Genomic DNA, 27,629 nt, shown 5'->3' with positions numbered 1-27,629 from the left:
AGCATGAATACATACAAGCATGTGAGCATGTGTTTTACACATGCTAACCATACTAACTGATCTACTTTGAGCTCTTTACAGAAACTCTTGTCATTATGTCAGTTCATAAAAGAAGTTTCCCGCTGATGTCTGAAACCAAAGCAGTTTTCCCACAATGACTTGGCTTTCTGTGCAGCATAAGAAGTGTGTTACACTCATTATCTGGAAACAAGCGTCTGAACCCAAATGCTAGCCTGTGTTTTGAGGAAATGGGGGACATCAGCAGCTGCTGTGCACGAGCAAACTGCAGAGGAAGACTAAACAATAAACAGTATTTAATACACAGCACCGTTACTTTGTGTGACGTGGGCGTCCATGGTGGGAATTTGTTGCTTCTCTCGTATTAACACCTCCTACGAGTTTGCAGAAGGTTTAATAAAACAGTTACTCAACTAAACAATACGTGCTGCAATTACTGAGAATGACACACTAAACATGACAGAACTCACCACTGGCTTAACTGGGTACAAACTTAATCAAACAGCTAAATTGAACTGACTGAATCTGATCATCTAGTGACATGAACTGGCCATTTTCACACCAGAGCTGTTTAGTCCGTTTCAAACAAACTCTGGATTGTTTCCTCTCTTGGGTTTGTTTTGATGTAAACACAAGCAATCAAACTAGAGTGCAGACCAGCAATATTTTTTGTGAAGAATAAAACCATATGGAACTTTAATACATCTCAATCATTTGTTATACTGCTCAGATAATTGCACCTGTAAACGTGTCCAGAAACACACAAGGACATGATTAAATTCTACAAGCTGAGAAAGACATTTACATTTAGTTTACCCACACTGGACAAATCTGGAAAATACACACACTGGTTGAGTTACAAGTTACCAAACTCATCAATTGATTCAGAACAAAGAAAACAAACTGGAGTGTGAAATCGCCCTTCAAGTTGGAAGGTTGGATATTCACTGTTGGTGAGGTGAAATCAGAGACAGAGCAGTTAAAGAAGTTGTTTAAATGGAAGCTGTATTTTCTATGAATAGCATACATAGTGAGAACTGTCTGTAGATCATCTCAGCTGTGAGATTCTCAGCAGATGTCATGAGAGATGAACAGAGCAAAGCTGCTTAGATTTATCTGTTTGAGTTTTCATACAGTGTTATGCACTGTGCTAGTTTTGGAAATCATGGTAGCTGTCTGTGAAGAGACTTAAATAAATCTTCTTGGCCTACATGTAAAACATTTTGTTGACATCCAACATTGACCTGCTGTTGTTGTATCAACTTTCCAGACCAGTCAGGTTTTCCAGCTCTAATCTGCTCTGCATCCTCAGAACCAGAACCAAACATGGAGAAGCAGCATTCAGATTATATATTCCTCAAAACCAAAACAAACTTCCAGAAAACTGCAACCCACCTGTTAAGAGTTTCTTTTGAACAATAATAAACTGAACATTGAACAACACAATTGGATGTGTGTTGATGATTTTGATGAAGACATTTGACAAAATGTAATGTTTAGTGCTTGTTTCATAACTGATGACTGTATGATGTTTTTATGGTGTAAAATACTTTGATCTGCCTTCTTTCTGAAACATGCTATGCAAATAAACTTAACTTTATGCTGGTCTGTTCCATAAAATCACAATAAATTACACAGCAGTTTGTGATAAGAACATAAAATAGATGTAAACGTTCAATGTTAATTAATGCAGCTGAATGTCGTCATTAAAAATAATCCAAACATCAGAATAATGGAGATTTCTCAGATGAGGTGTTTTTTCTCCTTCTTTTTTGACGTTCATATGGTAACACTTGATATTTAATTTAATTAACTTCACCCTGACAACCTTCTGTGAATTACAAGAGCCATGAATGACTAAAACTTCAATGATCACAGATCTGGCTCCTGCTGCGGATTTGGCCAGCTGCCCCCTGAAAGCTGGTGGCAAACTGGAAACTAAGGGGCCAACAACATATGGCTCAGAGGCTTATGGGATTACTCATTTAACAAGGTGACTTGGAGAGCTACTAATCTTCAAAATGTTCTAAAGGAGTATTGGAGTCTGTGTGGGGCGCAGGGGAGCTGCCTCTTTTGAGGATCCCATACTCAATTAAACACAAACCTCCTTTAAGTCGTTTCTGAAATGCAGAGGTTGGCGCAGTGAGGCTTTCTGGGTGCAGCTCCAACTAAATTCTTTGCACACACGTAAAAATGCCAAGCAGACCGACCGCAGAGCATCTGATTCTGACAACATGTAGGTGCGCTAATTGTAATCATCTTGACACAAAGTGCGCCGCAGGCATAAACACCACCTCCAAAGTGCGCTGCTGCGCGCACAGAACTAGACGCGCGCCGCCTAGACGGACGTCACGCACACACACACACACCAGCTGCAGATCAGAAAGTGCACTTATGTTCACGCAGATCAGTAATTAAAACAGCACTAAGGGTAAAAACCCGTTTTATTGAACATTTGGGGGGTTGGCGCTGGAAAATGACGCAAATTAATTGTTGAGTTTTCCAGAAATGTAAGGCGGTTGATTATCGTTGATATTTTGTTGTTAAATCAACTATCTCAATAAAAGAAGTCACCACAAGTTCACATAGCGCTTTGGGTTACTTTAAATGTTAAAGTTCTGCCAGTTGAAGCTGATTTTCTGGCAGTCCAAGGGGTTAAAATGCCCACTGAGATCGGACGACGGTGGCTTACCGTGGGGGAAAGCGTTGGGTTGCACCGCATGCAGGAAAGCGTGCACCAAGTGGAAGAGGATCCCTATGGGTCCCGGTTCGTAATGGGCCAATGTCTCGTAAACTCCCGCAGGTACATAACCAAAATCCAACTTTCCCGGAGGTGGTAGCCTCCGCGGCTCTGTCTCCTGCTGGAGTTCACCGGACGCCCACAGCACCGACAGTAGCAGTAGTGTCCCGGACTTCCACATCGTGTCCAAGCCAAACCCCGATCTACCCTCAAACTGGTTCTAGATACTAAACTGGACGGTGGTATTTCTTATAAAAGCCAGAGGAATTGATTCGAGATCAATCTTAAAGCGCTCCAGTGGATGGACCGCGGCTCTTCAAGTACTGCTGCCCACGGAGCGACTCGTTCTGAGCATCCTACCCCGCTCTACCCCGCTGTCCGGGGGATCCCTGTCGGATGCACACCGGCTGATCTTCCCTCTACCGTGTCCGGTAGTGGATGCGCTCAGCCCCTAAGAGATGTGCGCGCCTGTCGCTTCGACTCCAGCATCTGCGCGTAAAGAGATGCGCTGCGTCACGGGAGCGGGCGGGGTCGTGCGCAGCCATCCAGACAGTGCAGAGGATAATCCAGAGAGGAGCGCTTCTCCTGCCGGGAAAAGGAGGCTGGATGAAAGGAGTGCTAGTACCAACAAGATGTAATTAAATCTACCTTTAAGTCACTTTCCATAAAATTTATTTTCCAAAGCTTATAACTATAGGTTACTGTCAGAGCCGGCCCAAGGCAAAGCAAACTGAGCAACTGCCTGAGTCCACCCACGACAGGGGGCCCAGACAGCACTACACTTGTCATTAGCGCTGTATTGAATCTCAGTGTTGATCGTAATATCCCGCCTATCCGCGGTTCAGAATTCAGGGACTCACCTATTTATGGATTTGTATATGAAACATAACTCCAAATTTTTTGCGGTAAATCTGCTTATTCATAGCTATTTTTCCATAGAGCATTTTTAAAATATTCAAAAGAAAATCGATTTTAGAAAGCTGTAATATATAGGCACAATGCTAAGCTATTGGCTGGTGTTTGTAAAGCAGTTTTATGCTGATTGGCTAAAGCAGAGGTAAAGAAGGCTGTAGATTTTAGCTTCTGAGGTAGTGCCAAGATGGTTTCCACTGTGCACTTTAGTGCATAATGCAGGTATATTTCATGTGTGAACAATTAGAACAAGACGTTATATTTGTTTTTAAAGGGGGTCTTAAGTATTTGCAGATTTTAGCTGTTTGTGGATAGCTCTGAGGGAGACAGAGGAGACAGCAGGATCTTAAAAAATGAGTTCAATTTTATAATCATTTATGACCAAAATGATTTTCAGTCGTTCAGATTTTTTAGGGCTGAAGACTCCACCTAATTGTACCACTCAGTTGCAAATTTCCAAACATTGAAGAGGAACGTGTGCAGTATTTTATTAGAATCATTTTTTTAAATTAATTTAATAAATTTTCACTTCCTGTTATGATGTTTATGTGTTATGGACACTTCTAGATTGACATTTTTGTTTCCTAATAATGGGGTTTGACTTCTTTCATCTTGAATGCATTGTGTGCACAGGTCAATTATACCAGGTCCTCAACTTTTCTTTTCCTCCAACTAACAGATGCTACTGTAGCCATGGTGATACCTGGCTTACTGGTATAATTGCTGATGCTATGTTAGGTGGATTTTTTTCAGTACAATAAGATTTTGTGGAAAACATCAGGCCTCAACCCTGGCTTAGAAATGTTTGATTGTCGACTGTGATCATATTTCTTTACAGATAAAAGGTCATTAAACCTGCAGAGTGGTTTCACTGTACTGGTAAATTTGATGTTTTAGACCCTGGGTTGGAACAGATGACTTAACTTGGATTTAAGTCACAGATACTGTCTGGTTTGACTAAAAATGCCTCTAATGAACAATATTTTAACATCTTTCCCGATTATTTTCTTCCGACTTTCTTTTTAAAATTATTTTTCTACCCATTTAGACCACTGCTGCTGCACTGGAATTTATCTAAATAACCTACGACTACACCTGTCGCCCTATAGGAAGCTGTAACAGGGCTGCAGCTTGCCTCAGCTCTCGGCAGTGTAAGGAGCTTATCCCTCTAAGAATGTCTAGTGCAGATTTACTCTGCCTGACCTCCGCTTCCAAACAGACAATGTGTGGGTAAAGATGAGGTCATCATCCTAATGGGAAGTCGAAAATATAAACCATTGTTCCAGCTTTGTCAACCTTGGTCCTTTTGTTTTTTAAATCTGGTTTTCCAAACGGTGAGGCTGTCAATATCTCCAGAAGTATAAGAATCAGAGTCTGATTTTAAACTGTAATTTAGCCTTTGGAGTGATTTGATATGCAGCTGTATTGCTGAAACACCTTAACTATGCTTCAGGGTTTTTTACCCTACCCTACTATTTCTCAATGTAATTTTAAGTGTTTTTAAAGTGTTTCATTGAACTTTTGACCGATCTTCCTTTTCCTCCAGTTCTTGTTTCCTTTAGCTAAAGCCATAGTTTGCAGAGATATTCCAAATATGCATTCATCAAGTCATCTTCTATACCTGTTTATCCTTTACAAAAGTATTATGCTTTTTAGTCAGAGTTTATTCTGATAATCCCCTACTTAACTTTGGCGTTTTTTACTTACTAGATACAGTAAAAACTGCGTAATCCTGATCACTGAGTGAAATGTGCTATACCCATAATAGTTCACATGCAATCAGCTAGTTGTTTCTGATCATTATTAAAGCTGTTTTAACACCACATCACAGAAGGCTTCTGTTGTATGTATGCAATCTCAGGAGAGAAAAAAAGGCAATTCTGTATTATATGTATGTTGCAAAAATAAAAGTTCAGAGTTTAAGTAGGCCATTCCAAAGCCTTCCTTTAGGCTTTTGGAGACATACACCGGTGGACTTGTTTTTTTTTAAAATCAGTTTTCTAATCTGGCTGAATACTGACTGATGCAATTCTCCAATGATTACTGAATTAGATTTTTTTTGTTTGCTTCAGAGATAGAGCTGCAAAAAAAGCTGCTGTTCACAGTTACTCCTTTCCTTATTGAGGTTATAGGAAACATTTGCGATCACCATTTAAAAAAAACAAAACACTTTTATTATTCCAAAAAGGCAATTTCATTCATTATCAAGGTATGAATTAAATATAAATCTAAACTAATGAAACAGAGCAGGCAGTGTACTGGACATAAAAACACTCCACTTCATCAGTTCTGTTGATCTCAGCATTGGCCGCCTGCAGTTCGGCTGCCCTTCACTGTAAACAAACAAAGTTTGGACGACTCCGAACAAAACATGGGAGAGTTCTGGCCTTCTGAGAAAACCACGCGATGGTCTGAGGAATCACATTTCACATGGAAAATTTGAGTCATTTACAGTTCCCCAAGTCGAACCATATTCCTTGTTGTGATGGAAAAGGACAATGTAAATCAACACTTTGCCTTAAACATTAATGTCAACTTTTTTCTGCTTAAACAATATTTAACATTTGTCTGTACGTTCTTGTTCCAAGTACATTTTTGTTTCCAAGACTGAATGACAAAGATAATGAATTCCTAATAATCTGATTCAGTTTTACAAGTCAACAGTCCTTTTGAAATTGTGTTTCGGTGAAAATATTTTATACAAATTAACTGTGTAATAATGGAAGAAACCAGAAAGCAAATCAAACTATATTTGTGTTACATTTGAAACTGATACATTTCTGATGAAACTGAAGGGCTTTGCTTGACTTTCTATCATAAAAATATAATCAAGTTTGGGATTTTTATATGGTCCTTACATTTAATTATAAACAAACAGTTTTTATATACTCTATATATTTGTCATATATTTTAATCACAATAAAAAACGGTTTACAATAACTTCTTAAAGTCAGTCAAATCACAGGTTTTAAAGCACACATGCAAAAAAAAGGCATTCTGTCGTGGAAATATTGCTTCTATCTTTCTAAGATGTTCCTATGGAAACATCAGCTGAGTTTAAGCGAAACATGACTCGATATAACTTAATGGTCCATCAGTGCAAACATTCGAGAACAAAAATTAAAAACTGACTTGGTACATTCCAGAGGAGGTGCCGCACTCAGTCATATCCCGTCTTAATGAATGTCAAGACTTTGAAGATGATAATATTGAATGATTTATCACTTTGTTCATAAAAAGGTGACATTATAGATGTAACTGACCCGCTGCATCCTCCACTTCAGGTCTCCATTTGCCGAGTAAGGGACCGACAGAAGCTGCTGAGTTAACGTCAGCAGCTTCATTAACAGACAGTTTCTGTTTGTTAATGATACAATGATGTAAACAAAACACCCCTCTTAAGGCCAACAGTTTAAAAGAATGTTTTTTTTTTTTACTTTACTTTGGATTTCATGTTTGCTGATTCATGTTTTGATTTATAAATTTCATGTAGTTCTCTGTAATCCCCATTTTATTATCCCCAATAAACCGAATAACATACTGATGTATATGTGCAAAATTATATTTCCTGTTTGCAACACCATCTCAACATAAATGCCTAAAATAACCACTTAGTCTTGAAAGCCAATATGTTGATACTTCAGCATCTTTTCTTATACAAAATGAATATTCTGACGCTTGCTTTAAAAATCTGTGGTTTTAGTTTGTTTTCTGTCTGCAGAGCGACATTTCTCTCCTTCTGATCCCACAGCTGCTCAATCAGGAAGTGCTTGTGTGCTGTCACACTCACACGTATTTCTTTCACACACAGACACACACACACGCGTACCCCCCCGTGCCCACGCATACAATTGGCAGATTGTCCCGACGACTCGGCTGCCACACTCACACTTTCTGTCTCCTGCTGTTTATCAGACACCTGAAGTGTTCTTCGTCAAACCTCTCGACCTGAGACGTCGACCACAGCAGAACCGCCTGACGCTGTGTCTCTGGTAACAATAACTTATCGTATTGTCAATAAATACTCTGCTTTCAGCTTGGAGGATCTGGCTAAGAGCCTGCGCTTTCCGCTATACCTGAGTGGGTTACTTGCTACATCGGCCGCTGCTGATGGTCAGTCAATTCGGTTGCCACAGATTGTGAAGCGGTCGATCTCCAGCAGGTCTTTATTGGGAGCTCTGTGGTTCATATCGGAGGTTTCGTCTGCCTCCTCTTCCTGTAAAGGTGAAGCTGTTGGTGGTTCAGCGTCAGATTGGGGTTCTGAGGTCGAAGGACAGCTATCTGCTGTCGCAGGTGAGGCATCAGTGGAGGGAGGGAGAAACAAGTCAGGCCGGGGAGCCGGCTGGGTGGTCACAGAGGATGAAGAGGAGGTTGGAGGGCTACAAGGTGTAACAGGAATCTGATCCACGCTGGATTCACCTGAATGACAAAGGATGAAGAGTATAAACTTCTTTTCTCTGAAAATGTATTAGTAACTATTTTCTAGACAGTTGTTGTCTAGAAAGACTTAAATATTCCAATAATAACTTATTATTGCTTATATTATAACTTAAAATGTTGTTATGCTTATCAAGCTAAATCAGCTCTGCTCAGAATAAAAACAAAAAGGCAGTGGACATACTGTAGTTCATCTGATGACTTTGTACAGGGTTCTTGTTGCCAGGCAACCAAGGCAGACTACAGCAAGTCAATGCAATCTGTCAAGTTGTTTGCAAAATGGCAAATTGTTGCCATTTTTGGCATCTTTGTCTACTGATTACACAATGAAGTTGATATATTAATAAACCATTTGTGCTGCAGCTGACTGACTAATAATGGCCAAACATTCAGCTATAAAACCTGGCATCTCTATTTCTGAAGATTCAAACTATAGTTAAAAGCCAAGAGAGATTGGGTGGTTTAACTTGTAAACAAGTACAAAATCTATTTTATCTTTACATGTCTGCTTCCTTTCTTTTGGGGAACCGCAGTAAGGTGATTTTTTATATTAATATTTTCTATCCCTCCTCCTCGGTGAAAGTGAGAAAAGATCAATAAGAAACCAGCTTAGAAAATAAAAAGTAGTTTTTCCACAACTTGGCTGACCTCCATCAAGATGGCTAATTAAAATGATTCTAGTTTATCCAGAAAAGTGTAATCTTGAATAAATCAAAGGAGAGCACATATCTCATTATGAAGTATTATGTTTTGTTGAAAGGAAACAGTGTGTACTATTTCACTCTGAGAGTACAAGGAGTAGTATCATGAGAAAAATCATTCTGAGAATAAACAAAATAAGTTATATTTGAAAGAACTGTACAGAACTGATAATTAAGAGGTTTGGCAGGAGAGACCACTGCCTCACTTCAGGATCTCTCGGTTGCCAGCTGCACATATAAATAACTGTTTTAATAAATAGAACTGCAATCCACCAACCTATTGACTTTGTTTGTCAGAGAAAAGTATTTGCATTGTTTTAAAATAAAAATAAGATGTTTAGACTGTATATAAATACCAGCTGTATTGACGTGTTTTTATAAATAGTTTTGCTGGCCCATCAGCTATTACAAACATTTTTCCCCCAAGAGTTCAAATTTACAAAATAAATAAAACATGCCAAACTTTCTCTCTTTTATACAAAAATTGACTCCATGTAAGTTTTTAATAAACATTCAGTTATTATTGTCACAGTTCTAGTGAACTTAAACTTTTTGGATTTTATGTCGAAGAACAGAAAAAAATGATCAGACTTAAAAAAATAACTGGACATTTTTACAAAGTTGAGGCAATACTTTTTTTTTAGTAACAAATAAAATGCACTGCACAGGATAAACCTCATGTTGTGTTTTTGTCCATATTTTACAACATAAAACTTCAATAACTTTTATGAGCGATCCATTCATCTTCTCTGAAGACGTGCACTTTAATAAAAAATTAACCACCATGCGGTTAACTTTGATTTTAATAAGACTTGATGTGATCAGCTTTGTTTACCTGAAGATTTAGCGCATCTGCGTGGGTCAGATTTGCTGGGACTCTTTGCAGAGAAGGACGGAGCGGTCGGCGGCCTCTCAAACAGTTTGTCCTCCATGTTGGCTCTCTTGACATAAACACAAGACTTCCCCAGTAGCACGATACTGTTTAAAACTTTTAGAGTAACCATCCTACAAGTAGAGCAGCAACAAAGGAAATAATATTAGAATATTTAACATTTTATTGGCATGAAGAAATAAATTGCTAAAAACATAATAAAGGATAAAATAAGCAATTACTTGGGGCTAATTCTGAGTTTCCTTGAAGTTAAATTAAAGCAGGTTTTGGAATTTAGATAAAAACTTCTCTTTTTTTCCATAAATGGTGACATTTACTAAACTTGTAGAACTCTATCACATAGTGAGGAGACCAGAAGAGCAGAACATCCCAGTTATTAATTTACTTTAATTAGAAACAGTTTTCTGACTAAATCAAGCAAAACTCGGATGCGCTTAGCTTACAGAAGCATCTTAACACATTAAAATCCGATCAAAATGTTTGTTTCAGTAATTAAGTTTAAAATATGAACCTTAAAATTTTAGAAGTTAATTATTTGGAATATTACTTAACATTCTGCAGCTTTAAAGGTGCCTCTGCTTAAATACACCTGATTCTATTCATTAGGACATTAGCAGAAGTCTGTGTAATTTGACTGCTTGCTAAAGAGAAAATTGAGCCCTTTGATGTGGGTGTTGGACCAGGAACCCAACAAAAGGTTTCAGAGCTCAAGGTTGAAACCCCTAATTCAGAGGATTGTGAGCCAATGACCATTGAGAAGTTTAAAAGAGATTCACAAAGTGTGGAGTTCGGTTCAGGTCAGTGTTTAAAGAGTCACCTGCTTCAAATATTCTTTAAAAATATAAAAAATAAAAAATTGGTATTATGTAATATTCCTATTGTCTGAGAAACTGAATTTTGGGTTTTCCTCAGCTATAACCAAATTTAATCAAAAATAAACAGAATGTAAGTCTATATAATGCTAGTTAATTTATTTAACAATTTAAATAAATATTTTTTTTACACAAATTGTAATTTGTTGAGATGCCCTGATAATAGTGCTTTCTTAAAATGGAGCCTAACGATTGTAAACAATCGCCACCATTCAAGCCTCATCTTTCACACCCACATGCTGATGTGCAGAACGCTTTTCTTTGCAGAGCTTTGATTCTGACACTGATGAGTGGAAGACGGACACATTTGGGTCTGTGGAGCAACGCTTGCTGTGACAGGCCATTTGGAACTGAGATTGTGTCAGCTAAATCTTTGCCAAGGCACAGCGATCTGCTCAAACAAGGGTTATTTTTAAACCAGAGGAAAGGGAAGGCCAGAGATGACAACAATGTGTTCTTCTCCCTGAAGTGAATTCTTCAATGGGAAGAGCCCAGTGGGAAGTCAGCTACAGTGTTCATGCTTATATAACCACAGATGTGTCAGTGTGACCTCATCAAGCGCAGAGAGCAAGTCAAGAGTCTAACAATTGCATAAAAATGTATTTTCTTAGTGTTTAAAGCATTTGTTAAATTTGTCAAAACTTTCATCACAATTTTGTGGTTACTAGCTCTTATTTTGGAAATATATAATTTGCCATAATAAAGCAGAAGAAAACAAGCAGAGCAAAACTAAAGGCTTACCCGAGGTAAAAGAGGAACACACATAGGTATGACAGAGCTCCCTGTACCTTCACACAACTCATCACCACTCGGATTAGCTGAAAAAACAGCAAAACATTCCAAAATCAGTTTAATCCAAAAACCAAAAAATCTAAAACCTAGTATTTGGACTGTTACTTTAAAGGCTTAATGCAAGATTTGAGTCGGTTTAGGGTAACAGACTGTTGTCGCTCACCAGAACAGCCAGCGGCAGAGGGATGAAGCCCATCCTCCGGGCCACTGAGTCACTATAGTCAGTGTAGGCCTGCACAGTGACAGACAAAGGTTACATCTCTTGACATGAGAATCTGTTAGCTGCATGAGCTTCATGATGTAACAAAATAATTGCAATGATATGAAAACAAACAAGCAAAAAATAAAAAAAATTTAAAAAGTCATACGTTCTTTTGTCGACTGCTAACAAGATCGAAGGCCAGACTGGCTCTGTATTCACTGTACACCTGGAGGACATGCATGCGACCGGTTAGAAACGTTGTTCATTAAGCGATGAGTAAATGCGTTATTTTGCCGCTGGCTTGTTTCTTACATCTGCTGTGATGTCGTTGAACTTTGTGATGAATGCATGTTTTATGATGTCAACAGCAACTTCAGACATGACGACCATAAAGACATCAGGGAACAACATCCACAGGTGGTCTGAGGAAAAAAAATATCATGTCTGAGCAAATCCATCTTGGTTTATCAGAGGATGAACACAGAATGAATGCAAGATGAGAAGTGTGCTGCTTTAAGGTGTTAACATTTCAGCTGACAGTCAACATCTGTCACTGACAGGGAGTTTGTGTTTGAGACTGGCAGGAGGAGCTGAGTGTCAGAAAGCTGTCAAACGCCCAGCTCTCATCTCTGACTTTGCTGCCTTGTTGACTGAAGATTCTGGGAAAAACTCCCCAAAGTACTACAGTTGGTCAGTGGGAAGAGACAGAAAGCAACTGCTCAGCATAACTGTCAAATCTTTGTTCAGTGCAAGCAGCAACATCAGGGCTGGCACAGAAATACTGGCAATGTGTTATATTTATGGCAAAAGTGAAATTATGCAGTTTTGTGTTTATTGCATTTTAAATGTGAATAAACACTTAGTTTACAAGGAAAACAATTAATTACCTGGGTTCCATGAAAACTGCTCCATATTCCTGAGACAGACGATGATGAGGAGAACATAACTGGTAAACCGTTCTTTTATATCTGAAAGATAAAATAAAAACTGCTAATTAAGTAGAGTAAAAAATGTTAAATGGGCTAATTAAAACAGTTCACGGGAAAACAGCTACCTTGTATTTAAATAAGTTCCAGTACATTTTCTAAAAAAGTCGCAGCTGTTTTTTTTTTTTGTTGCTGTCATGTGTGACAATGAAGCCAAAAATCAACAAATGCACTTTTTTTTATTAAGCTAGTTATGGAAGCCTTCACCTGACTGTACTAAACTATCAAACACCTATAGCTGAAAGCAGAGCTGTCCAATGCAACAAATGTATATAACTGTTATGAAAGACAGAGGTCAATGAAAAATGATGTGCAGTGTGCAGTGATGAAAAACTTACCACTGTTAGACATTTGGAATAAATTGTTCTTCTCAAATTTCTTGAAGACGCTTCCCTTGATCTCCACAAACTGTGATTCATAAAACACACATAATAGATCATCAAATCTATATTGTATAAAAATACAATGTTGTAGCTGCAAGAGTCAGGTTTCAACATCTGCAAGCTGAATATATCAACACACAAATACTTTTAGTGCATTGCTGCTTGGACAAATATTTTAGGTAACATATTTTAGGTGTGCATTAGAATTTCTTTTTGTTTGCATGGATGTGTGTGTGCACTGACATTGTTGGACATCATGATGGTAAGCAGAGACTTGTTGTGTGAGTTGAAGGCAACATTCAGAGTGGAGGCTTGGACCATGATGAGGATGGAATGAAGAACTGAGGAAAAAATACTCAGGAAAAACACCTTTTAAAAAATAAATCAAGTTAAATAAAGGCAGTGGTTAGAAATAAGACTTGTAAACTAAACCAGAAACTGTAAAAGTCTATTATTTCAATAATATTTGGAGATGGCTCAGGTGCTGAAGCGACAGGCATAAACAAATGTTTAAGTGCAAAAATGTTGATTTATCCTGCCTTTGGTATACCATATTTGATAATAAATTTCAAATAACTAAGAATATGAATGTTACAGAATACTCATTTACATAATGTACGACCATGTGTATCCCTGTTGTTTTAAAGAATAAATAAAAGGGGTCATATTTCAAAAGCTTTTGGGTTTAACATGAATATAAAATGGAAGGATACAGACATAAAAGACAGCCATAAAAAAGTGAGGGATAACTCCTATATTGTCTCTTTTGCGTTCTTTGGGTTCAGTGGCCGTCCAGTATAGAGCATCCAGGATGTCTTGACCAAAAGACGAGAAGAGGCGATCTGCAACCTTATAAAGAAAAACGAGTTGGAAATGAAGCTTATCAGAGCTTTAGAAAGACAGTAAATGTAACCTTAATGATGTTAGCTAGTGACCTATTAGTTTTTTTCTGTTAAATCACAGAACCACCTCAATCCAGACATAAGTAACTTTCATATAAAGTGCTTCAGAGCATCAAATATGGAAAAAACTACAGTCTGCCTGTGATGCTTGCTTTCCACACAAGGATGAAAGGTTTATTTTGTGGATGCAAAGAAGTTGCTCACATTGCTAAACATGACTTGTCAATTTATTCAGCCATGAATCTTAACTTTTATTAGAAGTCGTACTACTGAAAAGGTATGCGAGTCTGAAGAGAATTTAAGAATCACAAGCCTCAATTATTTAATGTTTAATCTCTGAACTTCAAAAAACATCATTGTGTTTGCCAACAATTAAATACTAGATGTACTTAGAAATCTGAGTCTATTTACCAAAATCAGATGAGTTTCAGCTCGATCCCCAGAACCACAAAGTCTAATCTGTTTTTGATCAGTGAATTGATCAAGCCTCTACTAAAGGAGAGGGAGTGTAGAGAAATTATTTATTTCCCTTCTAATAATTAATAACTATAATTATTAGATGTAAAAAGCTATTTGAAAGAAAACTACTTTTTGTTATTGGGGTAAACTCTGTTCAATATGTCAGCTTTGAAGCACACTTTTCCTTGTAAAATATGCATTTTTTAAAAAAATACTAGAGATTTATTTAAAATGACTCTGCAAATAAATAGTTTATTTTCTTCTTTATGGATTTCATGCAATGGAATGGATTTTAAGAGTTATACATAAAACAACAGTGCATGCTATAGCATCTCTGATTTAGTTTTTCGGTATTTGCAGTGTAAAGTACCTCCAACATGTTGTAGATGATGTAGAGCTTGATGACGGACTGTCCTCTGATCAGGTGATACATCATGGAGTAATCCACGTAGTGCATCAAGGAGAAGCACAGCACCAGGATCAGCCCCTTCAGCATATCACAAACCTGCGCTGGCTGCAGCAGTCGTGACCCGCTGTTCACACAGACACTCAGAAAACTCAGCGTCTATTTCCCGTACCGACACACAGACTAGTGTTATTTAATGCCCTGATGCATGCTGAGCTGCAAGCTGTTCTGTATCTCCCAAAATCAAACATGCATGAATAAATGTGTTCACACCGTAATGTAATGCGTGCTGACAAAACGCACACGTGAACTAAGTATTAACATGAAGACATTTCCAACCTTTTGAAGAATCATGCACACATTCGTCTACCCCACGCTGACGCTTTACTGTGAGGCCAAGACAGCAAAACAAGAAGGAACAGACAACAGATGTCTCCCAGCCTCACCTATTATTGCAGGTTACTCAGGCTGAATGATCTCTGATTAGATTCTCACAAGTTGATGCTGAGATACAACACGAGTAATATTTTCCTTTCTGTTCAAAATGAGATAAAACACCAGGAGCAACAACAGATGGTATCAATGAAGGTACAATATGAAATATTAAAGATATTATCTCCTTTATATAACATTTATCTTAGAAGCCAGCTGTCCTTTTAATATGGCGGTTTTTGAAATGTGTTTTTCTGTTTAAAGTACATGTATAAAAAATAAATCCAGACTGTTCTTATCTACCAAACAGACCAACAGAACCAGTGGCTGAGCCTCACTCTTGATTAAAATGTTTCACTTATGGTATAAAATTGGATTCAACATTTTGGACAGAAATGACTAAAACAGAAAACAAACAGGCATCAGCTGTCATATCCAACAGTGACGTTGGCACGTCTTTTCAGGGTAATAAAGTGAGTCAAACATGCAGCTTATTTTATTAATATCTGTAGTCGGCAGCGGCAGCTCTGGAGTACGTTACGAGAAGAGCTGACAAATCCATGGGAGCGGTTATTTAGTTACAGTGACGGGGGCGACTGGGAAGAGCTGGAGGAGATTAATTTGAACACTTTCTGCATATTTTCCATGTCAGCTGTGTTTCGTCTATTTGCATGCAAGCATGCAACACCACTGTAGAGAAATTATTTATTTCCTTTCTAAGGACATGAACTTATTGGTAATGACCAGTTTGTTTAAATTATTCATTTATCACAGAGAAATTGGAATATACCTTGAAAATGCTGAGGGAGCCTAATCAGCTTGCTACTATTTGGTTAATTGAGCGCTTCTGAAAGCTAAACCCCGTTACCAGTTCTGCATAATTTTTTCTTTGCCAGATCACAAAAGGCACAATTTTTAAACACTCAATAACAAGGTGGAATGTTAGGAACCATTCTAACTGTCATTGATGCCTCCATTGATTTTAGCAGCAGCTTTAACGATACGGAAAACATGATTTGCATGGCTGGTGATAGAGAAGCTGAATCATTGCACCTCTGAACTGACAACAGCCTAATCATTAGTATCACTGTACTCTCAGTCAAAACAGCCCAGATGTTCAGCCCAGTTGAACATCTGGGCTGTTTTCAATATACCATTAGAGGATAATTATCCTCACAGTGAACTTTGATTGTAGCTCAAAAAGTTACCCCATATCAAATTGCTTCATATCACAAATAAAAGAATGTACATGAATTCTGCAAAATTGGGAAAGACATTGGACATGGACTTCTGGTGCTATACCACCACCTAGTGTTCAACCTTGCATTGCATTGCATTATACGATGCAGTTTTAGTATTCAGGTAGTCAAGGTGCTGACCCTGAGAAGGCTCTTGATTCTCAGCACACAGCCTTTAAAGTTACCTGCTCAGGGGTGCGTCATCTAAATTCTGTAAGCACCATCTTCACAAACCAAATAATTTCACAAGAGCAGAGAGCAGCATTACAAGCAACTAGGACTGAGTATAGTTCCCTCCATGCGAGAATGTAAAAGAAAGCTTAACATAAAGGGCAGAATAAGACGTGAAAGATTTTGTTAAAGAAGCTTAATTTTGAGTATCAAACAATCTGTCTGCTGCTGTACAGTGGTTAAAGATAATTTAACAGTGGAGCTAAGTAATTACTTTGTTTTTCTCCCTCATAAGTACTGGAAAGTAAAGCTACAGACAACACAAACTGTGCAGTGCAGCAGTAGGTGTATCGCAGACACTTAACACGGGATGAAAATGGCCAAACATGCTCAGCAGAACTTTACCAGAGCAGACAAAGATAAACTAACTTGAAGACCAGAACATGGAGTGTAGTGCCAGGCTTTATCTTTACAAACATAATGAAGATGAGATGAGACTGATTACTGGAAACACAGGCTTGTTCAGGACAGGACTAACTTTTACTGAAGCTATGATGGGCTTGTGGGAGCATACCTGCTTCTTTTGCAGTAGGGGCATGTGCGTGCCCTGCAGGGGAAGGACAGTGAGGTGAGAGATAGGCAGAACAGGGGGCAGAATGTGAAATGGGGCCTCTCGTGAGAGTAAGGGTACATTTATCCATAACTTTGTGACATAGCTGAACTGTTAACAATTGTTCCCCTCATCCAACTGCTCTTGAGTGTACAAACTATTAGAGTTTTTGAAAGAAGACATTTCTCCTTAGTCGGTTTTGGCCTTTTCTGGAAAAATTATCTTTTCAAAGTGTGGCCCTATGAAAAACTGATATAATCACTCCTAACATTTTTTTTGCAAGTCTCACAACTTATACTCTTACAAATTAATAAGGAATAACTACAGACATGATTGCCAGTCTGAAAATTAAGGGAATTATCTGAATGATTTGTATTTACCATTTATGCTTGCATAAAAGTAAGTGGACATCCCTTTAATTTTACTGTTTCTGAAATACAGTACATGTTATAATGTTTTAGACTTTTACATATGTTAGTTGAACGCTTGAGTGAATGGGTGAATGACTGAATGCGGTGTAAAGTACTTCATCCTTTCGACTTGATAAAGATGCAAGTTCAGGCCATTTATCATTTACCATGTCATTAGATGAATAGAACTCTAGATGAACACCTGACAAGACAATAAAAGCACAGCTTAAGTTTGCAAAGACGCATCTGAGCAAGATGTCTGGACCGTAACCCTAATGCAAAGGTAATCAGAGAATCATAAAATTGTGGCCTCAAAAGCTGGTTCTACAGAATAATTAAAAATTTTAAATTGCTTAAGTATCTAAAATGTTAAATGTTTTTTTCCTTAAATTATGTGTGATAGATCATGCGTTGGTATTTATCTGACATTGGATTTATCCAACTTGAACTGATGAGATATTTTTTATGTCCAGAGATAACACCTGCAAAATATTGAGAGAGGGTGGCCTTAACTTTCAGTTAAAGCAATGTATTTGCAGTTTAACAGTTTCTCTAGAAGTATGAACATGTATTTGAATCCTTCTGACATGTTATTATATGAAGAAACATAGGAATAGGTCAAATGATCCTGGAAGTGTCTCCCAACACAAACTCCTGAACCTAATGACCTAATGAGAAGATTGTGGTTCTGGTTTTCACAAAACCAAGACAAATACAGAAAATTAACTGTAACACACTCAGTTTGTGCAGAAATACAATTTATTCCTGTTTTCAGTTATTGCATAATGTATGTTTTCCAATCTTACCTGAAGCCACAGCATGGCAGGGTGAGGAGGCGAAGCAGAGCCAGCAGCACTCTGAGGGGTAGCAAGGTGAAGATGTACAGGAAGGCATCGGCACACAGGAAGAAGCCAAAGATCATCAGCTAGAACCAACAAACAACACCCGCACGTCAGACAATAGCTGTCAGTGTGAATGTAAAACCTCCACTGTGATCATTAAATGTGAGCTGAAAAGCAACAATTCAAAAATCTATATTCTTATAATCTATAAATTTAATAAAGGTCAGATTATTTAGCAGCAAATCAAAAGTACCATCAAAATGTTTCACAGTAAGATGTTATTCTAAATAAAATATAATTACATTGGATGAAATTTAGTTGTAATTCATTTAAATCAATCTAGTTAAAATATAATTACACAGATTTCAGTTTAATTCTAATGCTGCATAGCACAATTCAGTTGACTTAGTTGATTCAGCCTATAGCAAATAGTGGTTTATATTAAAATAACATACATTATATTAATTCATATGATATATATTATAAAAAACAACTACAGAAATATCACCAATGCACATTTTTAATTATTATAGTTATTAGTAATAAGCAATAGTTGAATTAATTAAGCAGAATCAAAATTTATTGTAAAATTGTGCAATGACAACTATCACATATTTGGTTTGTTTACAAGGGATTGATACAGTTTCAAATCATACAATCCACTGATGTACACACTGAACATTTGTTGGGTTGTCACATGGCTCAGCTGTAACTCAGCTGAGCTTCAGGCTGCTCATAACATAATCATTTCTGTTTGGCTGGAGAAACAAGCAGCTAGATGAATCTGGCCAATGAGAAACAAGGGGAATAGTTCAGGACCGTTATTGTACGCTACCTTCTCCAGCTCCTTGGGAATACGCATGCATGTATATACCCTCTCCCTGCGCTCTGTGTACTTTGCTTCATTGTGTTCCAGGAAGTAGCCTCTGGTGAGTTCTGTACAAATGAAGCGTGTCAACGATGGATCTGGAACAACAAGAGGGCCACAGTGTTACCACAAAGCCATTGTCTGTGACAATTGCATCTGTCAGCAAAATCCGATTTCAATTCCATGAATGTTACTGGAAAAAGTGATGAAATCGGATTAATTTTTACATTTTTCAATGTAAAAAATAAAATATACCGAATACTTATTTTAACAAAATTATGTAATTACTCTCCTGGCAAGTACAGTTATTTTAAAACTTCATGATGTTTTGTGATTAAATCGATTAATAATAATCAATTAAATGATAAATTAAAATGAAGGATTATGTTGAAGTTTAAAAAATAAAAAGGATTTTGCTCTAAATACAACTAAATGTATTTTTCAAACGGCAGCCACAAATAATACTTCAAGCATCATTGTTTCACCCCCAAAGGGTGAAACAATGATGAGTTTGTTGGGCTTGATGTCCACATAATCATTTTACATCCTTTTCTAAGGATGTCCATCATAACATTATGCCACAACTTCAACAGTAACTGTTTTTGTGCAACTAGGCACATTATGTAACCCAGCATGACTTTGTACTTTATACTGTCTCTGTTTGTTTAACTGTGTTGAGACGATATCAGATATACTTGCTATCAATTGATCCCTGTATAATTCACATCAGCATACCACAACTTAAAGGTGAACTCAAGGTTTATATGTTTGATAGGTTTGTTTTCTTTTGCACCTGAAAAGTATTTAATTTGATTCATTTAGTATTTATGTTTTTGACTAAGAGCCTCCAATCTAAAAATTATAAAAACTGCAACATTAGTATTTTTTTTAAAGTAGTATTTATTTTTTGTAACTTAAGGTCTGTACATTAAAATTTCAACAGAAATTTGATATAAACTTGATGTAGAGCAGTACAACATATCACATCGCAATCATCACCATATCAAAATGTGCAATATTGCAAAGAACTACTTGGATGCTATCATGTTTTATGTTTGTATGCAAATTCCTTATGCCAATATTGTATTTGGACTGTTGGATAGTCTTAGTGGTCTCAATGCTAAAGCTGACAAGCGGTGGACATTGCAATGGAGAAAAGTGGGTTAATCATAACCAATAACATTATTGCAATGTGTAGCAACATCTTCCAACATCATTTCATCATATTGTGCAGTCAAAGTAAACAAAATATATTGAAACTTTTAGTTAATCATTTCTTTCTATAGCACTTTGATACAATGCTCAAGGTGGATTTCTGCCCAAATAAATAAATAAATAAATTACCTTGATTCTTCTAGAGTGAATTTTGGGTCAAGGGTGCTCTACAAATATTTAAAGTGAAAAAAATATTCATGTGTAAAATACTTATTTTATCTCCTCTGAATACGATGCGACACTCAAGCAAAACATGAGTTACCTGGTATAAAGCAAAGTGGCTGTATATAGTACCAACAGACCTCAAAGTAAATGACTTCTCAGGTCTTTGGGTAATTTATTATTCAAGGAGTCAGAGTTTACTGTAATGTCTTGATAATAGTTTAAAAGAGATCAGAAATATTTCTTCAGGACTTCATAACTCCTTTAGAAAATCTATATTCAAATCAGGTCCAATTCTGGACCTGATTTACACATGTAGACAGTAGGTGACAAAGAACTCTGAATCAATTAAACTTTAAAAAAGTCAGTTGACTTAAGGGACAAACCACTGTTGAGTCAACACATGACTTACTGTTTAACAAAAAACATATTTCAAATGGCATCTTGGTATTTTGTTAAGTGGTTTAGGGAAAAGTGGAACACGTTGCATAAGTAAAACAGTATAAACAGGTGAGCAGATGCTTGTCATCTAATATCGAATATTGTGAAGTACAGTTCCAAATTAATAAATTAGAACATCTTTCATTTAAGTAACTCAATGAAAAATATTCACTGAAGTCAAAACATTTAACTCATACTATGTAGATCAAATACAAACAGCTACATATTTCAAGCATCCCTATTGTTTATAGTTTAAAACTAGTAAATAAACCAAATGTATTTTGTTAGACTTACAATTAAACTGGATTTCAAAAAGAGTTTACACATGGTAAAAACAACAACAGAAAGATGCTGTTGGTCTGTCTGCTGGACCAAAAGCAGATGGCATGGCTCCCCAAATCATCACAGAACCCGGAAACTTCAAACTGGACTTCTAGGTAATTGAATTTGGTCCCCTGGTTCTTTTCTTCCAGACCAGGTCCTTGATTTCCAATGAAACTCTGAACATCATGTAACAGCACGATTCTTTTACTCCTCAAACTAGCTAAAGCGTTTTTGGTTCAGAACTAGCTTAACACGAAGAATTGAAGAAGCCCAAATGTTGGACACATTTGTGTGTTGGCTCTTAAATCACAGACTTCAGCTGTAATCCACACACTGTATATCTCCCTTACACTTTTTGTTTTGACCTTCCACTGAACTTCCGCTTAATATTCTTGGATAAAGCACACTAAACAGTAAGCTTCCTTAGCAACAACCTTTTCGCTATCTACAGATAGATCTTTATTTTTTACTAACAATAGTGCAAATTGACAGCACGGTGTGGTATGGGAGCCTAAAATATGTAAAAGTAATATGAAAAAATCTTGTCATATACAACAGTAATACGAAGCTACATAGGTAACTTCACCAAGTGGCTGAATTCGCCGTTTTTAAGCTAACTGGCTATTTATTATTAGCTTGTTAATGAAGCTAGCACTGTGTATGAACAAACTCAGCAGCTGTCATCAAGCTGACTCATTTAGGCTTTTGTAGCTAATTTATGCTTCATTCCTCACCCTCCACTATAGACAAAATGTTGTAGTCGTTGAGTCACGTAAGTGTGAATGGCTAAAGAAAGTCAAAACAGACTAAAACAAGCTTCAAGTTGTTTAACGGTTGTATCTGTGGCTTCACAGATGGGCAGACCAAACGGTTACCTGCTGAGACCTCTTGCTGCTCCCTCTTCACTGCACTAATGTCGAAAAACCCCAACGTCTCCGGCAGCTCTGGAGTTATCCCGATTTTTCCCGACCTGTGAAACTCTTCCCAAGGTCTTTTCTGTCTTTTCTTTAGCTCAATTTCGTTTTCTTTCTCTTCTGACAGCTCGGTCCCCAACACATCCGCCATCTTTACTCTGGTCAACGCATGTCGTCATCGAAGCGGCGTCGATCTAAGACACGTCAACTCGTCAATACATATATATATATAAATTATTTTTAGATCCATAACATGCATATATATATTTCATATGAAATATCTATCTATCTATCTATCTATCTATCTATCTATCTATCTATATGTAGAGAGAGAGAGAGAGAGAGAGAGAGAGAAATAGATAGATATAGATATACAAACTTAAAATATTTTTGTTGTTCGGGCAGAACCTTTTAGCTCTGTTTTCTGTACAAATTCTAAAGCCAGCCACAAGACCTTATTAATTTGTAAATTAAACTTGAACCTACATTCTTTTAATTAATAAATGTGTCTGATAGGCTGTGTGCAAAAAAAAAATGGATGCATTCTTTATGCAAATAAAGAATAATACAGAGTAACTACAGTTACACTTAAATAAATAAATACGTTTGTATATCTAGTTTGAGTATACCTTTGAGACGAGGGCATACATTTGAAGTAAGAAAATAAATAAATTCCTTCTGGTGTCAGTTCTCAAGCTCTTCCACATGGTGGTGCCAAAGTCCTGTCAAATATTTCAAAATTTAAAGTCTACCCAACAACAGCACTGAGGCTTCTTCTACAAAGGATAACGTTCACATATAATGTGTCTTTACCAGGCTAAGCAGTTTGCACATATATTTCTGTACTGCAGTTTGCTCTTCTCTGCAAAATTTTGGGTAAAAATATCAGCAGGTCTGTTTTTCACAATGATCATTAAAGGCAATCAAAAATGGCAGCTAAAGAGAGAATTTGTTTAGGGAAAAGAATGAGTCATTTTATGCCATTAGATTGTATGAAGGGTACAGGCAATGTGAACAATTATTTATTTTTTTGCCAGTGTATAGAAGTGGGAGAACTATGATCTAGAAATAAAAACAAAAAACATACTGATGCATATCATTAAGCATGTTTCTCATAAAAGCTCACCTTACAAAATGAAACATTCCTGAAGTTCTTAAAAACATTTATCATTCATTTTCCATATGTTCTGGATCTGGTTCAGCATTCACTGTCATGTTTTGAGCATAACAGTGAATAGGTAGTAGTACTCAACCTGAACACAGCACTTGACCATCACTGGGCTAATTCAAGACAAGCGACCATTTCACATAAACACTGACTTCTAAAGCCAATTTATAGAGACCAATTAATCTTACAGGCACATTTTTGGACTGGTAGGAAAATGTAATTCCTATATAGAGCAGATGAAAACTCCATGAAGCAGGACCCCAGGCCTGAGATCTGAACCCAGGACCTACTTGCTGCAAGGCAGAATTGCTAACATCTGTTCCATGAAGCAGCGGCTCTCAAGGAATAGTAAGACTGAAAAATGTTACATCCTCAAGCATGCAAACATGTTCTCTTCTACATTTCTACCGTTTCAAGGCCTTTTATGAGTTGCCAGAGAATATTTTTTACCAGCTGTTTGAAGCATAAAATAATGCAGCGATGCCCCTGCTGCAAAAACAGAAGTCTTATTCTCCATAGAAAAAAACTGATACTTTTTCTTACTTCAGCTGTGTAGACTATATATATATATATATATATATATATATATATATATATGTATGTATGTATGGGGGGGGGGTGGAATGTAACTTTAAACAATTTATAAAAAGTTGTCTTTTTGCAAATTTTTCATAGAACATATCTAAAATATTTTAGATAAAATCCAGATTCAGAAACTGAAAGACTGAAGTATAATGCTACTTGACATGCTATTGGATAGCACAAAGAAGCAAATCCAGAACAATCATTCATTTTACTTAGGACTGTAAAGAAGATCAATTAGCCTCTGCAGCAGTGCTAGCGGTTTCCACTGTGCTTATTAATGGATATGTAGCTGTATTTGGTGCTTAACCTATTAAAATGGGCAGTTATAAGCATTTTTAGAGGGGCTCTTAAATATTCCTAGATTTCAGTTATTTGCACGCATTTGGGGTCCCTAAAAATACTACAAATACAGAAGAATTACTATATATAAGTAATACCCTGAGAGAACCCACAAAGGCCTGGGATATCATAGAAAAACCACACTGAAAAACTTGCATTGCTGAAATTTACAGCAGAAATATTTTCAGTTTTAACCACCAAGCAGCCCCTGCAAAGAAAAAAATGTGTTTCAGAAATACTGTGCAACATAATGAGAAAAATGTGAAAACATATGGTTCAAGAAACAAGACCGTCGTTTAATACCACATGAGTGTTGATCAAACCAAATTCAGCTTTTCTGTAAGCACGGTTTATTGGCACACATAATGGTAAAGCATACATACCAGACATCAGATATGACACTGAACACCTCTGCTATATAATGTACAAATGGTGTCTAATAATACTAGGCTCAAACATATTTTGAAATGTGTTAGCTTCCTTACAAATACACAAATAAATACCCATTAGATCGAATTGTATAAAGACATCTGTCATTGTTTTCTTGCCCATTTTTAAACAAAAATCCAACAAAAAGATCAAGGATATACTGGGGTAGCGATTCAATTGAAGATTAAAGAACAATTGTGAACAAACACGGGGATCTTAAAGCATTTCTGTGGGGTGGATGAGATTGTATGTCAATCTGAAAATGCAAAACTGGTTTGTTCCTTCAGTTTGTCACTAAGTCCTCAGTAAATCGTCATGTGACAGTGTGGCTGTTCGTTAACTTTGTGGCTTTGGTTCTGTACTAGCTAGAGAGGTGTAGAAACATGAGAAGTTTTGGTTCAAAATAAAGCAAACCAGCATCCATCCAAACCACCCTACAGAAATGAGAAACTGGTATAAAACAAAAACAGCTGCCATATCCACACTGCTTTCAGTGGCTGATTTACAGTGGACAAAATAGATTCCACCTCTATTTACAGAGCTACAAACCTTGTTACAGTGTTCCCAAACTGATGAACACAAAAAGCAAAAACCAAACGATGCGTTTCAAAGAGCACATTTATCAAACCAAATAAAAATTGTATAAAATCATGCAGGAGAAGGCTTTTGTATCAGTTTGGGATTAGGTCGTTAAAGGGAAAGAAGTCCAACTTTCCAGGAATAATAATAAAGAAAAACAATAAAGCGTCAACATGTGTCAGCAAAGTTCACAAACTGATTGGCAAAATTACAATGTGACTTCAAAGGATTCAGAAAGAAGCAAAAATACCAATAGACTACAAACACAATCAAACTGGTTTGCATGAAATCACAATCTGTGACAGCCGCAGTAACGTTAAGAAAACAATTCCAGGACAAGATTTTCCTCATTTGAAAAAGCTTCCACTTTGTAGAGAACTTGTATTTCCTCTTAATTGGAAATGAAACTCTAGCAACAGTAGAAACAAACCAACGGCCGACTGAATTTCCAATAAAAATGCAATTGCCTCCAACAATGTTTCATTTGAGTCCAATGCGGTGAGACACTTCCATGGGCTCCGCTGGCTGCTAAAAACCACCTTCCCTTCACCAGCTTTCTATTTCAGAGATATTTTGTTTGTTGTTTTTACTCTTCTCTCTTTCCCACTGTCCGCAGTCAGCGTGATGACTTGTGACCTGCAGGTCAACCAATCACAGCTGAGGTATTCCACCAGACAGGAGGTTCGTATCTGAAGGTCCGGGGGGGAGAATTTGATCTACAGCTTTCCACTGAAGGGAAAAAGTCAGTCTGCAATAATAATTTTATTTTACAATGCATACGTTTTGTATGCATTTATTGTCTGTAGATACTTCTGAGCAGTTCTCTGTGTTTTTTAAAAGAAATGTTACAATGATTCAGAGAAGAAAATATCCCAGATGACAAAGTTTGGCTAGACATGCCAGTGGTGGTTTTGCAGACAGGTGAATTCATTATGCGGCACAGAAGCGCTGTCCTCAGGGTAAAGGGGGAGAGGTTTAAATGTCTAACCCACGTGGAGCCAAGGATCTGTTGTTTTCTTCTTTTATGTAATTTGTTTATTATATTTTTACTGCGAGGGCTGGGGCGCTGTGCTCTCGGGCTTGCTGTCCTGGGCGGCGGGGGGTTTGCTGCTCCAGGGGGCGTTGTTTCCCAGAGCTGGGGAGCTGTTGAAATCGTCCTCGTCATCCAGGCCGTTGGTGGCGTCGTACTGCGTATTCTCCAGACGGGTGATCAGACGCTCATCCTCGTCCCCAAACTCGCCGCCCATGAGGGTCGGCTCTCCAACAACCATCACGTCCTGTAGAGATGCAGAGAGATTGATTAACTGAAATCTTCTCTTTTAAAATAGACCTCAAATCTGTAAGTCAAACTGTTTTTACACCTATAAAACTGTGAACAAATTCAAAGTTATTTGCTCCCTTAGAGGTTTCTTCTCTTTATGCTTTCTTGTGACACTTAAATTTATCAATTGATCAAACAAGTTGTATATTTACTAATATTATTGATATTGCAAGATTTGTCTATATTATTCAGCCCAAATAGAACCAACATGGCCGTAGAAAAGTACTGGCACCCTTAAACTAGGGTTTGTGATGGTCAACTGTCATCAAGACGTTGTGGTAACTGGCAAGGAGAGTTCTTTATATTTCTGTTGATGAGTTTTGGCCAATTTTGCTTTACGGAATTGTTTTATTTTGGCCACATTGGAGGATTTGGGAGCCAGAATGGCCTGTTTAAGGTCACATCACTGCATATCAATTGGATTTAAATCAGAAGTTTGACTAGACCCTTTCAGAGCCTTTCTTTTTAAGTCATTCCAATGCTCCACCTGCTGTGGATCACTATCCTGCTGCATAAACCAAGTCAAGTTGAGCTCAAGGTCACCCCCAACCACGTCTGACTACCAATATCATATTCTATTGAAATGCTGTAAAAGTTGTAATGGGACACAGACCAGACCTTACAAAAAGCTAATCATTCTACACAATGATCTACAGGATCATCAAGATGTTTGTTGGTAAACTATTGGTCCATGTTTTCTCCATTTGTGGATTATGTATCTCATCATGGTTCGCTAGAAATGTAACTCTCTAAAGCATCACAATTTAAGAAAAATGTCAGGGACTTCTTACATAATTTATTTTTTCACATAATTCCAAACTGGTTTGAGTTGTATTTTATTTTCTCCTTTAATAAATGTTAATTTGGAAACAGATACTG

General features: G+C 37.2%; 3 protein-coding genes across 21 annotated transcripts in view; all 3 read right to left on the bottom strand.

Moving 5' to 3' along the window:
• The window catches only part of prom1a (prominin 1a), a 61,223-nt gene extending 57,900 nt beyond the window's left edge, over positions 1-3,323 (bottom strand). For 4 of the 15 annotated variants that reach the window (XM_028008178.1, XM_028008166.1, XM_028008175.1 and 1 more), the window contains exon 1: positions 2,711-3,317. In XM_028008178.1, the coding sequence (XP_027863979.1) occupies positions 2,711-2,939 (229 nt within the window). In that variant the 5' untranslated portion in view covers positions 2,940-3,317. Of the gene's footprint in view, positions 1-2,710 lie in introns of all 15 variants that reach the window. The other 11 variants (XM_028008164.1, XM_028008167.1, XM_028008173.1 and 8 more) reach the window with 9 other exon arrangements.
• A 2,502-nt stretch (positions 3,324-5,825) lies between these two features.
• tapt1a (transmembrane anterior posterior transformation 1a) lies at positions 5,826-22,513 on the bottom strand. 2 transcript variants are annotated; one of them, XM_028008182.1, is made up of 15 exons: positions 22,291-22,513; positions 19,241-19,371; positions 18,370-18,488; positions 17,118-17,150; positions 14,667-14,829; positions 13,649-13,784; positions 13,179-13,276; positions 12,891-12,960; positions 12,454-12,534; positions 11,879-11,988; positions 11,733-11,792; positions 11,528-11,596; positions 11,314-11,390; positions 9,644-9,813; positions 5,826-8,089 (listed from the first exon to the last, which is right to left on the bottom strand). In XM_028008182.1, exons 1-15 carry the CDS (start codon positions 22,478-22,480, stop codon positions 7,785-7,787), a joined length of 1,812 nt encoding a protein of 603 aa, XP_027863983.1. In that variant the 5' UTR covers positions 22,481-22,513; the 3' UTR covers positions 5,826-7,784. The 2 variants fall into 2 exon arrangements, with proteins under 2 accessions (XP_027863983.1, XP_027863984.1); XM_028008183.1 differs by lacking the exon at positions 17,118-17,150.
• Positions 22,514-24,696: 2,183 nt separating this feature from the next.
• ldb2a (LIM domain binding 2a) overlaps positions 24,697-27,629 on the bottom strand; it is a 97,509-nt gene continuing 94,576 nt past the window's right edge. For all 4 annotated transcript variants that reach the window (XM_028009399.1, XM_028009397.1, XM_028009398.1 and 1 more), the window contains exon 9: positions 24,697-26,706. In XM_028009399.1, coding sequence (XP_027865200.1) covers positions 26,476-26,706 — 231 coding nt within the window. In that variant the 3' untranslated portion in view covers positions 24,697-26,475. The remainder of the gene's footprint in view (positions 26,707-27,629) is intronic.

This window comes from Xiphophorus couchianus, chromosome 23, assembly GCF_001444195.1.
Source record: "Xiphophorus couchianus chromosome 23, X_couchianus-1.0, whole genome shotgun sequence".
NCBI lineage: Eukaryota > Metazoa > Chordata > Actinopteri > Cyprinodontiformes > Poeciliidae > Xiphophorus > Xiphophorus couchianus.
Note: the sequence above shows the minus strand (reverse complement) of the source record. Positions and strands in the feature narration are given on the sequence as shown.

Excerpts from the sequence above, each read along its gene's own strand:
- tapt1a (XM_028008182.1), bottom strand. The coding sequence starts at position 22,480 with ATGGCGGATGTGTTGGGGACCGAGCTGTCAGAAGAGAAAGAAAACGAA. Across the intron at positions 13,277-13,648 it reads TATGGCTGTCTTTTATGTCT|TTCTTCATTCCATCCTCATC; the intron begins GTATCCTTCCAT and ends TTTTTTCCTCAG. Across the intron at positions 11,391-11,527 it reads CTCTGCCGCTGGCTGTTCTG|CTAATCCGAGTGGTGATGAG; the intron begins GTGAGCGACAAC and ends CTGTTTTTTCAG.